This window comes from Tachyglossus aculeatus, unplaced genomic scaffold (genome assembly GCF_015852505.1).
Source record: "Tachyglossus aculeatus isolate mTacAcu1 unplaced genomic scaffold, mTacAcu1.pri scaffold_101_arrow_ctg1, whole genome shotgun sequence".
NCBI classification, from domain to species: domain Eukaryota; kingdom Metazoa; phylum Chordata; class Mammalia; order Monotremata; family Tachyglossidae; genus Tachyglossus; species Tachyglossus aculeatus.
In genome coordinates this window covers 1,698,083-1,710,529 of record NW_024044842.1, presented here as the reverse complement: position 1 = coordinate 1,710,529, position 12,447 = coordinate 1,698,083, and the positions used below count along the sequence as shown (strand labels likewise).

The following is a 12,447-nucleotide window of genomic DNA, read 5'->3' as shown; positions in this document are numbered from 1 at the left end:
CTCAGTAAATACGATGGGATGAATGAATGAATGAATGAAGGAAGGCAGGCAGGAATAGGAGTGAATGGGCCTAGGCCTGGGCCTGGCTGCCACCGAGACGGCGGGGCTTCCTGCGGCCTAGAGCGGCGCCGGAAGTGCCAGGCCGGAAGGGCCGCCCCCCCGGCCGGAAGTGCGGGCGGAAGGGCGGCTTCCGGCCGTCTCGGTGTCTCGGGGTCCCCGCGGCTGCCCGGGGCCGAGGCAGGCGGGCGGGCGGACTCCTCGGGGCCTGACCTCTGACCCCGTGACCCCGTGACCCTCTGACCCCAACGCCCGGCCCGACTCAGCGTTATACCGGGACGGCGCTATAGCGGGGAAATCCCGCCCCCTGCCGGTGGCGGCGTTATACCCGCGTCGGCGCTGTGGCGGGGAAATCCCGCCCCCTGCCGGAGGCAGCGTTATAGCGGAGGAATCCCGCCCCCTGCCGGAGGCAGCGTTATATCCGAGTCGGCGCTGTAGCAGAGAAATCCCGCCCCCTGCCGGAGGCGGCGCTATACCCGCGTCGGCGCTGTAGCGGAGAAATCCCGCCCCCTGCCGGAGGCAGCGTTATATCCGGGTCGGCGCTATAGCGGAGAAATCCCAGCCCCCGCCGGAGGCGGCGCTATACCCGGGTCAGCGCTATAGCGGAGAAATCCCGCCCCCTGCCGGAGGCGGTGTTATACCCGGGACGGGCGCTATCGCGAAGGAATCCCAGCCCAGTTCCTGCTGGAGGAGGCGTTATATCCGGGTCGGCGCTGTAGTGGAGAAATCCCGCCCCCTGCCGGAGGAGGCGCTATAGCAGAGAAATCCCGCCCCCCGCCGGAGGCGGCGCTATACCCGGGTCAACGCTGTAGCGGAGAAATCCCGCCCCCTGCCGGAGGCGGCGCTATACCCGGGTCGGCGCTGTAGCGGAGAAATCCCGCCCCCTGCCGGAGGCGGCGCTATACCCGGCCGGCGCTGTAGCGGAGAAATCCCGCCCCCTGCCGGAGGCGGAGCTATAGCAGAGAAATCCCGCCCCCTGCCGGAGGTGGCGCTATACCCGGGCCGGCGCTGTAGCAGAGAAATCCCGCCCCCCGCCGGAGGCGGTGCTATACGCGGGTCTGCGCTGTAGCGGAGAAATCCCGCCCCCTGCCGGAGGCGGAGCTATAGCGGAGAAATCCCTCCCCCTGCCGGAGGCGGTGCTATACCCGGGCAGGCGGTGTAGCGGAAAAATCCCGCCCCCTGCCGGAGGCGGAGCTATAGCGGAGAAATCCCGCCCCCTGCCGGAGGCGGTGCTTTACCCGGGTCGTCGCTGTAGCAGAGAAATCCCGCCCCCTGCCGGAGACGGCGCTATACGCGGGTCAGCGCTGTAGTGGAGAAATCCCGCCCCCTGCCGGAGGTGGCGCTATAACCGGGCCGGCGCTGTAGCGGAGAAATCCCGCCCGCTGCCGGAGGTGGCGCTATACCCGGGCCGGCGCTGTAGCGGAGAAATCCCGCCCCCTGCCGGAGGCGGCGCTATACCCGGGTCGTTGCTGTAGCGGAGAAATCCCGCCCCCTGCCGGAGGCGGCGCTATAACGGAGAAATCCCGCCCCCTGCCGGAGGTGGCGCTATACCCGGGACGGCGCTGTAGCAGAGAAATCCCGCCCCCTGCTGGAGGCGGCGCTATAGCGGAGAAATCCCGCCCCCTGCCGGAGGCGGCGCTATACCCGGGTCGTCGCTGTAGCGAAGAAATCCCGCCCCCTGCCGGAGGAGGCGCTATAGTGGAGAAATCCCGCCCCCTGCCGGAGGTGGCGCTATACCCGGGTCAGCGCTGTAGCGAAGAAATCCCGCCCCCTGCCGGAGGAGGCGCTATAGTGGAGAAATCCCGCCCCCTGCCAGAGGCGGCGCTATACCCGGGCCGGCGCTGTAGCAGAGAAATCCCGCCCCCTGCCGGAGGCGGCGCTATAGCGGAGAAATCCCGCCCTCTGCCGGAGGCGGCGCTAGATCCGGGTCGGCGCTGTAGCAGAGAAATCCCGCCCCCTGCCAGAGGCGGCGCTATAGCGGAGAAATCCCGCCCCCTGCCGGAGGCGGCACTATACCCGGGTCAGTGCTGTAGCGGAGAAATCCCGCCCCCTGCCGGAGGCGGCCCTATAGCCGGGTCGGCGCTGTAGCGGAGAAATCCCGCCCGCTGCCGGAGGCGGCGCTATAGCGGAGAAATCCCTCCCCCTGCCGGAGGCGGCGCTATACCCAGGCCGGCGCTGTAGCGAAGAAATCCCGCCGCCTGCCGGAGGAGGCGCTATAGTGGAGAAATCCCGCCCCCTGCCGGAGGTGGCGCTATACCCGGGCCGGCGCTGTAGCGAAGAAATCCCGCCCCCTGCTGGAGGCGGCGCTATACCCGGGACAGCGCTGTTCATTCATTCAATCATATTTATTGAGCGCTTACCATGTGCAGAGCACTGTACTGAGCGCCTGGGGCGTCCAAGTTGGCGACATCTAGAGCCGGTCCCTCCCCGACAGCGGGCTCACCGTAGAATCGGTGGAGCGCCCACTCTGCGCGTAGCGCTGAGCACGGCGCTTGGGGGAGGCCAGTTCACTCCGCCGGATGTCTTGGGCGCTCAGCGTGTGCCCGACACTGGGCTAAGCGCCCCACCCGGTGCGGAGCCCGTTGCAGCGGAGGAGAGAGGACGGCTTCGCGGCGTCGGCCATCCCCGCCGCCGCCCCCTGCCTCAGTTTCCTCGCCTCACCACCTGCCCGGCCTCCTGTTTGGACGGCGGGACAGGGACCCGTCGTCGGGGCCCATCTGAGCGCCGGGCGGGGGACTGTACTGAGCGCCGGGGCGGAAGGACGATGGACGGGCCGCGGGATCGAGGATGGTGACGGCTGAACCGAGAGGAGCCGACGCCTTCGCGCCCACCCTGCCGGGCGGGGAGGCCTTCCGGGAAGCGGCTGACGCCTGGGCCTGGGTGCAAATCCCGCGCCCCCGGAGCGGGGAGCCGGCCGTGGAGATGGTGGAGGAGCTGGAGAGGGAGATGGACGGGACGGTGAGCGGGAGAGGGCCTTTGGGAAAGGATGGGACACGAGGGAACATCAGAAATCAATAATAATAATCATAATAATGATGGCATTTGTTAAGCGCTTACTATGTGCCAAGCGCTGGGGGGGATACAAGGGGATTAAGTTTTCCCACAGGGGGCTCCCAGTCTTCATCCCCATTTTCCAGATGAGGTCACTGAGGCCCGGAGAGGTGAAGCGACTCGCCCAAAGTCACCCAGCCGACAAGCGGCGGAGCCGGGATTCGAACCCAGGACCTCGGACTCCAAAGCCCGGGCTCTTTCCACTGAGCCATGCTGCTTTTAATGATGATGGCATTTGTTAAGCGCTTACTATGTGCCAAGCACTGTTCTAAGCGCTGGGGAGGATACAAGGGGATTAAGTTGTCCCACGGGGGGCTCCCAGTCTTCATCCCCATTTTCCAGATGAGGGAACTGAGGCCCGGAGAGGTGAAGCGACTCGCCCAAAGTCACCCAGCCGACAAGCGGCGGAGGCAGGACTAGAGTCCACGACTCCTTTTATAACAATAATAATCATAATAATGGCATTTATTAAGCACTTACTACGTGCAAAGCACCGCTCTAAGCGCTGGGGAGGTTACAAGGTGATCAGGCCGTCCCATGGGGGGCTCCCAGTCTTCATCCCCATTTTCCAGATGAGGGAACTGAGGCCCGGAGAGGTGAAGCGACTCATCATCATCATCATCATCAATCGTATTTATTGAGCTCTTCCTGTGTGCAGAGCACTGTACTAAGCGCTTGGGACGTCCAAGTTGGCAACATATAGAGGCAGTCCCTACCCAACAGTGGGCTCACAGTCGCCCAAAGTCACCCAGCCGACAAGCAGCGGAGCCGGGATTCGAACCCAGGACCTCGGACTCCAAAGCCCGGGCTCTTTCCACTGAGCCACGCTGCTTTTAATCGTGGTGGCATTTGTTAAGCGCTTACTAAGTGCCAAGCGCTGTTCTAAGCGCTAAAAAAACCTCTCCCCTGGTGCCTTCTCTGGGCCTCAGTTGCCTCACCTGTCAAATGGGGATGAAGACTGGGAGCCCCACGGGGGACAACCCGATCGCCTTGTATCCCCCCCAGCGCTTAGAACAGTGCTTGGCACATAGTAAGCGCTTAACAGATGCCACCATCATCATCATCATCATCCCCCTCTCCATCCCCCCCATCTCACCTCCTTCCCTTCCCCGCAGCACCTGTATATATGGATATATGTTTGTACGGATTTATTACTCTATTTATTTACTTTACCACCTGTATATATGTTTATACCTATTTATTACTCTATTTACCACCTGTATATATGTTTGTACATATTTATTACTCTATTTATTTATGTATTTTACCTGTACATATCTATTCTATTTATTTTATTTTGTTAGTCTGGTTTTGTTCTCTGTCTCTTTTAGACCGTGAGCCCACTGTTGGGTAGGGACTGTCTCTAGACGTTGCCAATTTGGACTTCGCAAGCGCTTAGTACAGTGCTCTGAGCCTACTGTTGGGTAGGGACTGTCTCTATATGTTGCCAATTTGGACTTCCCAAGCGCTTAGCACAGTGCTCTGCACACAGTAAGCGCTCAATAAATACGATTGATGATGATGATGTCTCCCCCTTCTAGACCGTGAGCCCACTGTTGGGTAGGGACTGTCTCTATATTATGCCAATTTGTACTTCCCAAGCGCTTAGTACAGTGCTCTGCACACAGGAAGCGCTCAATAAATACGATTGATGATGATGATGATGATGATCAACTACGCTGGTGTTTGTCCGCAGGGCGCAGGCCGGGCGACGGCGGCGGAGGACCAAGCGGGCCCGGGAGCGCCAACCGACGTCCTCCATCGTGGCAGATCCGGTATTTATTCCTCCCCACCGCCCCCGGGCCTTCCATTCCTTCATTCAGTCCTATTTATTGAGCGCTTCCCGTGTGCAGAGCACTGTACTGAGCGCTTGGGAAGTCCAAATGGGTGACAACTAGAGACGGCCCCCACCCAATGGCGGGCTCACGGCCTAGGAGGGGAGAGCCGCCCTCACGCAGCCGGTGCCCTGGCATTCCTTCGTTCAGTCCTATTTATTGAGCGCTTCCCGTGTGCGGAGCACTGGGCTGAGCGCTTGGGAAGTACAAGTCGGCGACGGAGGGAGACGGCCCCTACCCAAAATTTGGGCCAGGAGATTCGGTGATGATAATAATGATGATGGAGTCCGTTACGCGCTTACTGCGGGCCGGGCACTGTGCTGAGCGCCGTGGGGGGATGCGAGCGAATCGGGTTGGACCCAATCCCCGTCCCCCGCGGGGCTCACGGCCTCGATCCCCGTTTTCCAGGTGAGGGAACCGAGGCCCGGCAAATATTATTATTATTATTATTGTTATTAATTATAATTATAATAAGTACAACTCCAACTTGTACTTCCCAAGCGCTTAGTCCAGTGCTCTGCACACAGTAAGCGCTCCATAAATAGGGTTGATGATTGATGATAATGATGACGGCATTTGTTAAGCGCTTACTATGTGCCAAGCACTGTTCTAAGCGCTGCGGGGGGATGCGAGCGAATCGGGTTCGACCCAATCCCCGTCCCCCGCGGGGCTCACGGCCTTGATCCCCGTTTTCCAGGTGAGGGAACCGAGGCCCGGCGAATATTATTATTATTATTATTATTATTATTATTATTATTATTATTATTAATTATTATTATAATTATAATAAGTACAACTCCAACTTGTACTTCCCAAGCGCTTAGTCCAGTGCTCTGCACACAGTAAGCGCTCCAGAAATAGGATTGATGATTGATGGTAATAATGATGGCATTTGTTAAGCGCTTACTATGTGCCAAGCACTGTTCTAAGCACTGGGGAGGATCTGAGGTGATCAGGTTGTCCCCCGGGGCGCTCCCAGTCTTCATCCCCATTTGACAGATGAGGAAACTGAGGCACAGAGGAGAATAATAATAATGACGGCATTTGTTAAGCGCTTACTATGTGCAAAGCACCGTTCTAAGCGCTGGGGAGGATCCGAGGTGATCAGGTTGTCCCACGGGGGGATCCCAGTCTTCATCCCCATTTTCCAGATGAGGAAACTGAGGCCCAGAGAATAATAATAATAATAATGACGGCATTTGTTAAGCGCTTACTATGTGCAAAGCACTGTTCTAAGCGCTGGGGAGGTTACAAGGTGATCAGGTTGTAGACTGTGAGCCCACTGTGGGGTAGGGACCGTCTCTATATGTTGCCAACTTGGACTTCCCAAGCGCTTAGTACAGTGCTCTGCACACAGTAAGCGCTCAATAAATACGATTGATGATGATGATTGATTGATTAATGGTAGCCTGGTGGGCCGCCCTCCGCTGTCTTCTCCCTAAATCTCCCGTGCCGTCCCCTTTCCCGGCTCACGGCCGCCTCGCTGTCCTCCCCGCTGATCCAGGAGGAAGCTCGGGCCTCGGCCCCGCCGGGATCCCCCGTTTTCCGGAGCCGAGGGGAGGGCACCGGCCCCGGAATCCGCCGGGAAGCGAGAGCGGAGAGACCCCGGGAGTCGGCCCGGCAGGTGAGGGGCGGAAAGACGGAGGGAAAGAGGGAGGGAGGGAAGGCCTTATGGATGGAGCCCAGCTTCCCATCCCGGCTCCGCCGCTTCATTCATCCAATCGTACTTATTGAGCGCTTCCCGTGTGCAGAGCACTGGACTAAGCGCTTGGGAAGTCCAAGTTGGCGACATAGTCATTCAATCAATCATTCATTCAATCAATCGTACTTATTGAGCACTTCCCGTGTGCAGGGCACCGGACTAAGTGCTTGGGAAGTCCAAGTTGGCGACATATTCATTCAATCAATCATTCATTCATTCAGTAGTCTTTATTGAGCGCTTCCTGTGTGCAGAGCACCGGACTAAGCGCTTGGGAAGTCCAAGTTGGCGACATATTCATTCAATCAATCAATCATTCATTCATTCGTATTTATTGAGCGCTTCCCATGTGCAGAGCACCGGACTAAGCGCTTGGGAAGTCCAAGTTGGCGACATATTCAATCAATCATTCACTCAATCGTATTTATTGAGCACTTCCCGTGTGCAGAGCACCGGACTAAGCGCTTGGGAAGTCTAAGTTGGCGACATATTCATTGAATCAATCAATCGTATTTATTGAGCACTTCCTGTGTGCAGAGCACCGGACTAAGCGCTTGGGAAGTCCAAATTGGCGACATATTCAATCAATCATTCATTCAATCGTATTTATTGAGCGCTTCCCGTGTGCCGAGCACCGGACTAAGCGCTTGGGAAGTCCAAGTTGGCGACATATTCGTTCAATCAATCATTCATTCAGTCGTATTTATTGAGCGCTTCCCGTGTGTAGAGCACCGTACTAAGCGCTTGGGAAGTCCAAGTTGGCGACATATTCATTCATTCAATCAATCAATCATTCAGTCGTATTTATTGAGCGCTTCCTGTGTGCAGAGCACCGGACTAAGCGCTTGGGAAGTCCAAGTTGGCGACATATTCGTTCAATCAATCATTCATTCAGTCGTATTTATTGAGCGCTTCCTGTGTGCACAGCACCGGACTAAGCACTTGGGAAGTCCAAGTTGGCGACATATTCGTTCAATCAATCATTCATTCAATCGTATTTATTGAGTGCTTCCCGTGTGCAGGGCACTGTACTGAGCGCTTGGGAAGTCCAAGTTGGCGACATATCCATTGAATCAATCATTCATTCAATCGTATTTATTGAGCGCTTCCCGTGTGCAGAGCACCGTACTAAGCGCTTGGGAAGTCCAAGTTGGCGACATATTCATTCAATCAATCAATCATTCAGTCATATTTATTGAGCGCTTCCTGTGTGCAGAGCACCGGACTAAGCGCTTGGGAAGTCCAAGTTGGCGACATATTCATTCAATCAATCGATCATTCATTCAATCGTATTTATTGAGCGCTTCCCGTGTGCAGAGCACCGGACTAAGGGCTTGGGAAGGACAAGTTGGTGACATAGTCATTCAATCAATCATTCATTCAGTCGTATTTATTGAGCGCTTCCCGTGTGCAGAGCACCGGACTAAGCGCTTGGGAAGTCCAAGTTGGCGACATATTCATTCAATCAATCATTCATTCATTCAATCGCATTTATTGAGCGCTTCCCGTGTGCAGAGCACCGTACTAAGCGCTTGGGAAGTCCAAGTTGGCGACATACTCATTCAATCAATCATTCAGTCAATCGTATTTATTGAGCGCTTCCCGTGCGCAGGGCACCGGACTAAGCGCTTGGGAAGTACAAGTTGGCGACATACTCATTCAATCAATCATTCAGTCAATCGTATTTATTGAGCGCTTCCCGTGTGCAGGGCACCGGACTAAGCGCTTGGGAAGTCCAAGTTGGCGACATATCCATTGAATCAATCATTCATTCAATCGTATTTATTGAGCGCTTCCCGTGTGCAGAGCACCAGACTAAGCGCTTGGGAAGTCCAAGTTGGCGACATATTCGTTCAATCAATCATTCATTCAGTCGTATTTATTGAGCGCTTCCCGTGTGCAGAGCACTGTACTAAGCGCTTGGGATATCCAAATTGGCAACGTCTAGAGACAGTCCCTACCCAACAGTGGGCTCGCAGTCTGAAAGGGGGAGACAACTGCCTTCTCCCAAGCGTTTAGCACAGTGCTTTGCGACCGCGGGCGGGTCGCTTCCCTTCTCCGGGCTCGAACCCCTGACCGGCGGGGCCGGCCAGAGCCCCGTGTCGGTTTCAGGGGAGCCCCCGCGAGACAACCATCCTCTCCCAAACGTTTAGCACGGCGCTCTGCTTTGCGACCGCGGGCGGGTCGCTTCCCTTCCCCGGGCTCGAACCCCTGACCGCCCCCGCCGTGTCGGTTTCAGGGGAGCCCCCGCGAGACGACCATCCTCTCCCAAGCGTTCAGCACAGCGCTCTGCTTTGCGACCGCGGGCGGGCCGCTTCCCTTCCCCGGGCTCGAACCCCTGACCGCCCCTGCCGTGTCGGTTTCAGGGGAGCCCCCGCGAGACAACCGTCCTCTCCCAAGCGTTTAGCACAGTGCTGTGCTTTGCGACCGCGACCGGGTTGCTTCCCTCCTCCGGGCTTGAACCCCGGGCCGGCCGGAGCCCCGTGTCGGTTTCAGGGGAGCCCCCGCGAGACAACCGTCCTCTCCCAAGCGTTTAGCACAGCGCTCTGCTTTGCGACCGCAGGCGGGTCGCTTCCCTTCCCCGGGCTCGAACCCCTGACCGCCCCCGCCGTGTCGGTTTCAGGGGAGCCCCCGCGAGACGACCGTCCTCTCCCAAGCGTTCAGCACAGTGCTGTGCTTTGCGACCGCGACCGGGTTGCTTCCCTTCTCTGGGCTCGAACCCCGGGCCGGCCGGAGCCCCGTGTCGGTTTCAGGGGAGCCCCCGCGAGACAACCGTCCCAAGTGTTCAGCACAGCGCTCTGCTTTGCGACCGCGGGCGGGCCGCTTCCCTTCCCCGGGCTCGAACCCCTGACCGCCCCCGCCGTGTCGGTTTCAGGGGAGCCCCCGCGAGACGACCGTCCTCTCCCAAGCGTTTAGCACAGTGCTGTGCTTTGCGACCGCGGGCGGGTTGCTTCCCTTCCCCGGGCTCGAACCCCTGACCGCCCCCGCCGTGTCGGTTTCAGGGGAGCCCCCGCGAGACAACGGTCCTCTCCCAAGCGTTCAGCACAGCGCTCTGCTTTGCGACTGTGGGTGGGTTGCCTCCTTTCTCCGGGCTCGAACCCCGGGCCGGCCGGAGCCCCGTGTCGGTTTCAGGGGAGCCCCCGCGAGACGACCGTCCTCTCCCAAGCGTTCAGCACAGCGCTCTGCTTTGCGACGGCGGGCGGGTCGCTTCCCTTCCCCGGTCTCGAACCCCTGACCGCCCCCGCCGTGTGGGTTTCAGGCCCCCCCCGCGGGCGTCCGGCCCCACCGCTGCCCCGACTGCGGCAAGGCGTTCGGCCTGCAGTCGACCCTGCTGCAGCACCGCCGCGTCCACAGCGGCCAGAAGCCGTTCGTCTGCCCCGACTGCGCCAAGGCCTTCCGGCAGAGCTCGCACCTGGTCCGCCACCAGCGCATCCACACGGAGGAGAAGCCGTACCGCTGCGCCCGCTGCGCCCGGGCCTTCAACCGCCGCACCACCCTGCTGCGCCACCAGCGCGTCCACACCGGGGAGCGGCCCTACCGCTGCCCCGACTGCGGCCGCGCCTTCGGGCAGAGCTCCAACCTGGCCCAGCACCGGCGCATCCACGCCCGGCACCGCCCGCACCCCCGGGCCCCCGCCGCCGGGGACCGGGGCCCCCCAGCCCGCCACGGGCCGTAAGGCCGGGACCGCTCCCGGCGGGCCCCGCGTCCCGTGATCCAACGGGGCTCCGCCACCGTTGCGCCGGGGTCACTCCCGGCGGGCTCCGTGTCCCCCAATCCCCCGGGACGTCGCCGCCCGGGACGGGCCGTAAGGCCGGGCCCGCTTCCGGCGGGCCCCGTGTGGCATAACCCGCCAGGGCCTCAGGCCCCCGGGACGGGCCGTTGGGCCGGGACCATTTCCAGCAAATCCAACGGGGCACCGCCATCTGGGATGGGACGTTGGGCCGGGACCATTTCCGGCATTCCCCGCGTCCCGTAATCCAACGGGTCACCGCCATCTGGGATGGGCCGTTGGGCCGGGACCATTTCCGGCATTCCCCGTGTCCCGTAATCCAACGGGGCACCGCCATCCGGGATGGGCCGTTGGGTCGGGACCGTTTCCGGCATTCCCCGCGTCCCGTAATCCAACGGGGCATCACCATCCGGGACGGGCCTTTGGGCCGGGACCATTTCCGGCATTCCCCGTGTCCCGTAATCCAATGGGGCACCACCATCCAGGATGGGCCATTGGGCCGGGACCGTTTCCGGCATTCCCCACGTCCCGTAATCCAATGGGGCACCACCATCCGGGATGGGACGCTGGGCCAGGACGGTTTCCAGCATTCCCCACGTCCTATAATCCAACAGGGCACCACCACCCAGGACAGGCCGTTGGGCCAGGACCGTTTCCGGCATTCCCCGCGTCCCGTAAGACAACGGGGCACCGCCACCCGGGACGGGCTGTTGGGCCGGGACCGTTTCCGGCATTCCCCGTGTCCCGTAAGACAACGGGGCACCGCCACCCGGGATGGGCTGTTGGGCCGGGACCGTTTCCAGCATTCCCCGCGTCCCGTAATCCGAGGGGGCACCGCCATCCGGGATGGGCCGTTGGGTCGGGATCGTTTCCAGCATTCCCCGTGCCCCGTAATCCAACGGGGCATCGCCATCCGGGACGGGCCTTTGGGCCAGGACCATTTCCGGCATTCCCCATGTCCCGTAATCCAACGGGGCACCACCATCCAGGATGGGCCGTTGGGCCGGGACCGTTTCCAGCATTCCCCGCATCCCGTAATCCAACGGGGCATCGCCATCCGGGACGGGCCTTTGGGCCAGGACCATTTCCGGCATTCCCCGTGTCCCGTAATCCAACGGGGCACTGCCATCCAGGATGGGCTGTTGGGCCGGGACCATATCCGGCATTCCCCGTGTCCCGTAATCCAACGGGGCATCACCATCCGGGATGGGCTGTTGGGCCAGGACCATTTCCGGCATTCCCCACGTCCCGTAATCCAACAGGGCACCACCTTCCGGGATGGGCCGTTGGGCCGGGACCGCTCCCGGCGGGCCCCGTGTCCCACAGTCCGTCGGGCCGGGCCCCGGCACCGCGGCCTCCCCGGGTCACCTCCTCTCTCGCCCGGGGGTCAGTCAGGCAGCCGCTCCTATTTATGGAGCGCTTACCGGGTGCGGGGCTCTGTACCGAGCGCCCGGGAGAGGACGACAATAAAAAGACACGTTCGCCGCCTACGACGAGCTTACGGTCCGAGGGGTCGTCGAGGCTTTTCGGTCTGGGGCGACACGTGGCCTGGGGGTTCGGGCCCGAGAGCCGGAAGGACATGGGTTCTAATCCTCCCCGTGTCTGCTTTGCGACCGCGGGCGAGTTCCTCCCCTTCTCTGGGCTTCGGTTTCCGCCTCTGGAAAACTGGGAACAAAGACTGAACCCCATGTCGGACGGGGACCGGGTCCAGTGTGGCTCAGTGGCTCAAACGTGGGTTCGAATCCCGCCTCCGCCGCTTGCCTGCTGTGTGACTTTAGGCGAGTCACTTCACTTCTCTGGGCCTCAGTTCCCTCTTCTGGAAAATGGGGATGAAGACCGTGAGCCCCATGGGGGACAACCTGATCACCTTGTATCTCCCCCCGTGCTTAGCCCATAGTGAGGTTTAACAAATACCATCATTATTATTATTATTATTATTATTATTATTATTATTATTATTACCCCAGCACTTAGAACAGTGCTTAGCCCATAGTAAGCACTTAAGAAATACCATCATCATTATTATTACCCCAGCGCTTAGAACAGTGCTTGGCCCATAGTAAGCGCTTAACAAA

The 12,447-nt window shown here is 59.9% G+C and overlaps 1 protein-coding gene across 1 annotated transcript; it reads left to right on the top strand.

Annotated features, from left to right (window-relative positions):
- The first annotated feature begins 2,172 nt into the window (after positions 1-2,172).
- LOC119922267 (zinc finger protein 696-like) lies at positions 2,173-11,106 on the top strand. The gene is made up of 4 exons (XM_038742237.1): positions 2,173-3,015; positions 4,805-4,883; positions 6,448-6,568; positions 9,904-11,106. The coding sequence occupies exons 1-4, from the start codon at positions 2,845-2,847 to the stop codon at positions 10,316-10,318; spliced, it is 786 nt and encodes a 261-aa protein (XP_038598165.1). The 5' UTR covers positions 2,173-2,844; the 3' UTR covers positions 10,319-11,106.
- The last annotated feature ends 1,341 nt before the right edge of the window (positions 11,107-12,447 follow it).

Coding starts and splice junctions, on each gene's coding strand:
- LOC119922267 (XM_038742237.1), top strand. CDS start 2,845: ATGGTGACGGCTGAACCGAGAGGAGCCGACGCCTTCGCGCCCACCCTG. Junction 3,016..4,804: donor AGAGGGAGATGGACGGGACG/GTGAGCGGGAGA, acceptor GTTTGTCCGCAG/GGCGCAGGCCGGGCGACGGC. Junction 6,569..9,903: donor CCGGGAGTCGGCCCGGCAGG/TGAGGGGCGGAA, acceptor TGGGTTTCAGGC/CCCCCCCGCGGGCGTCCGGC.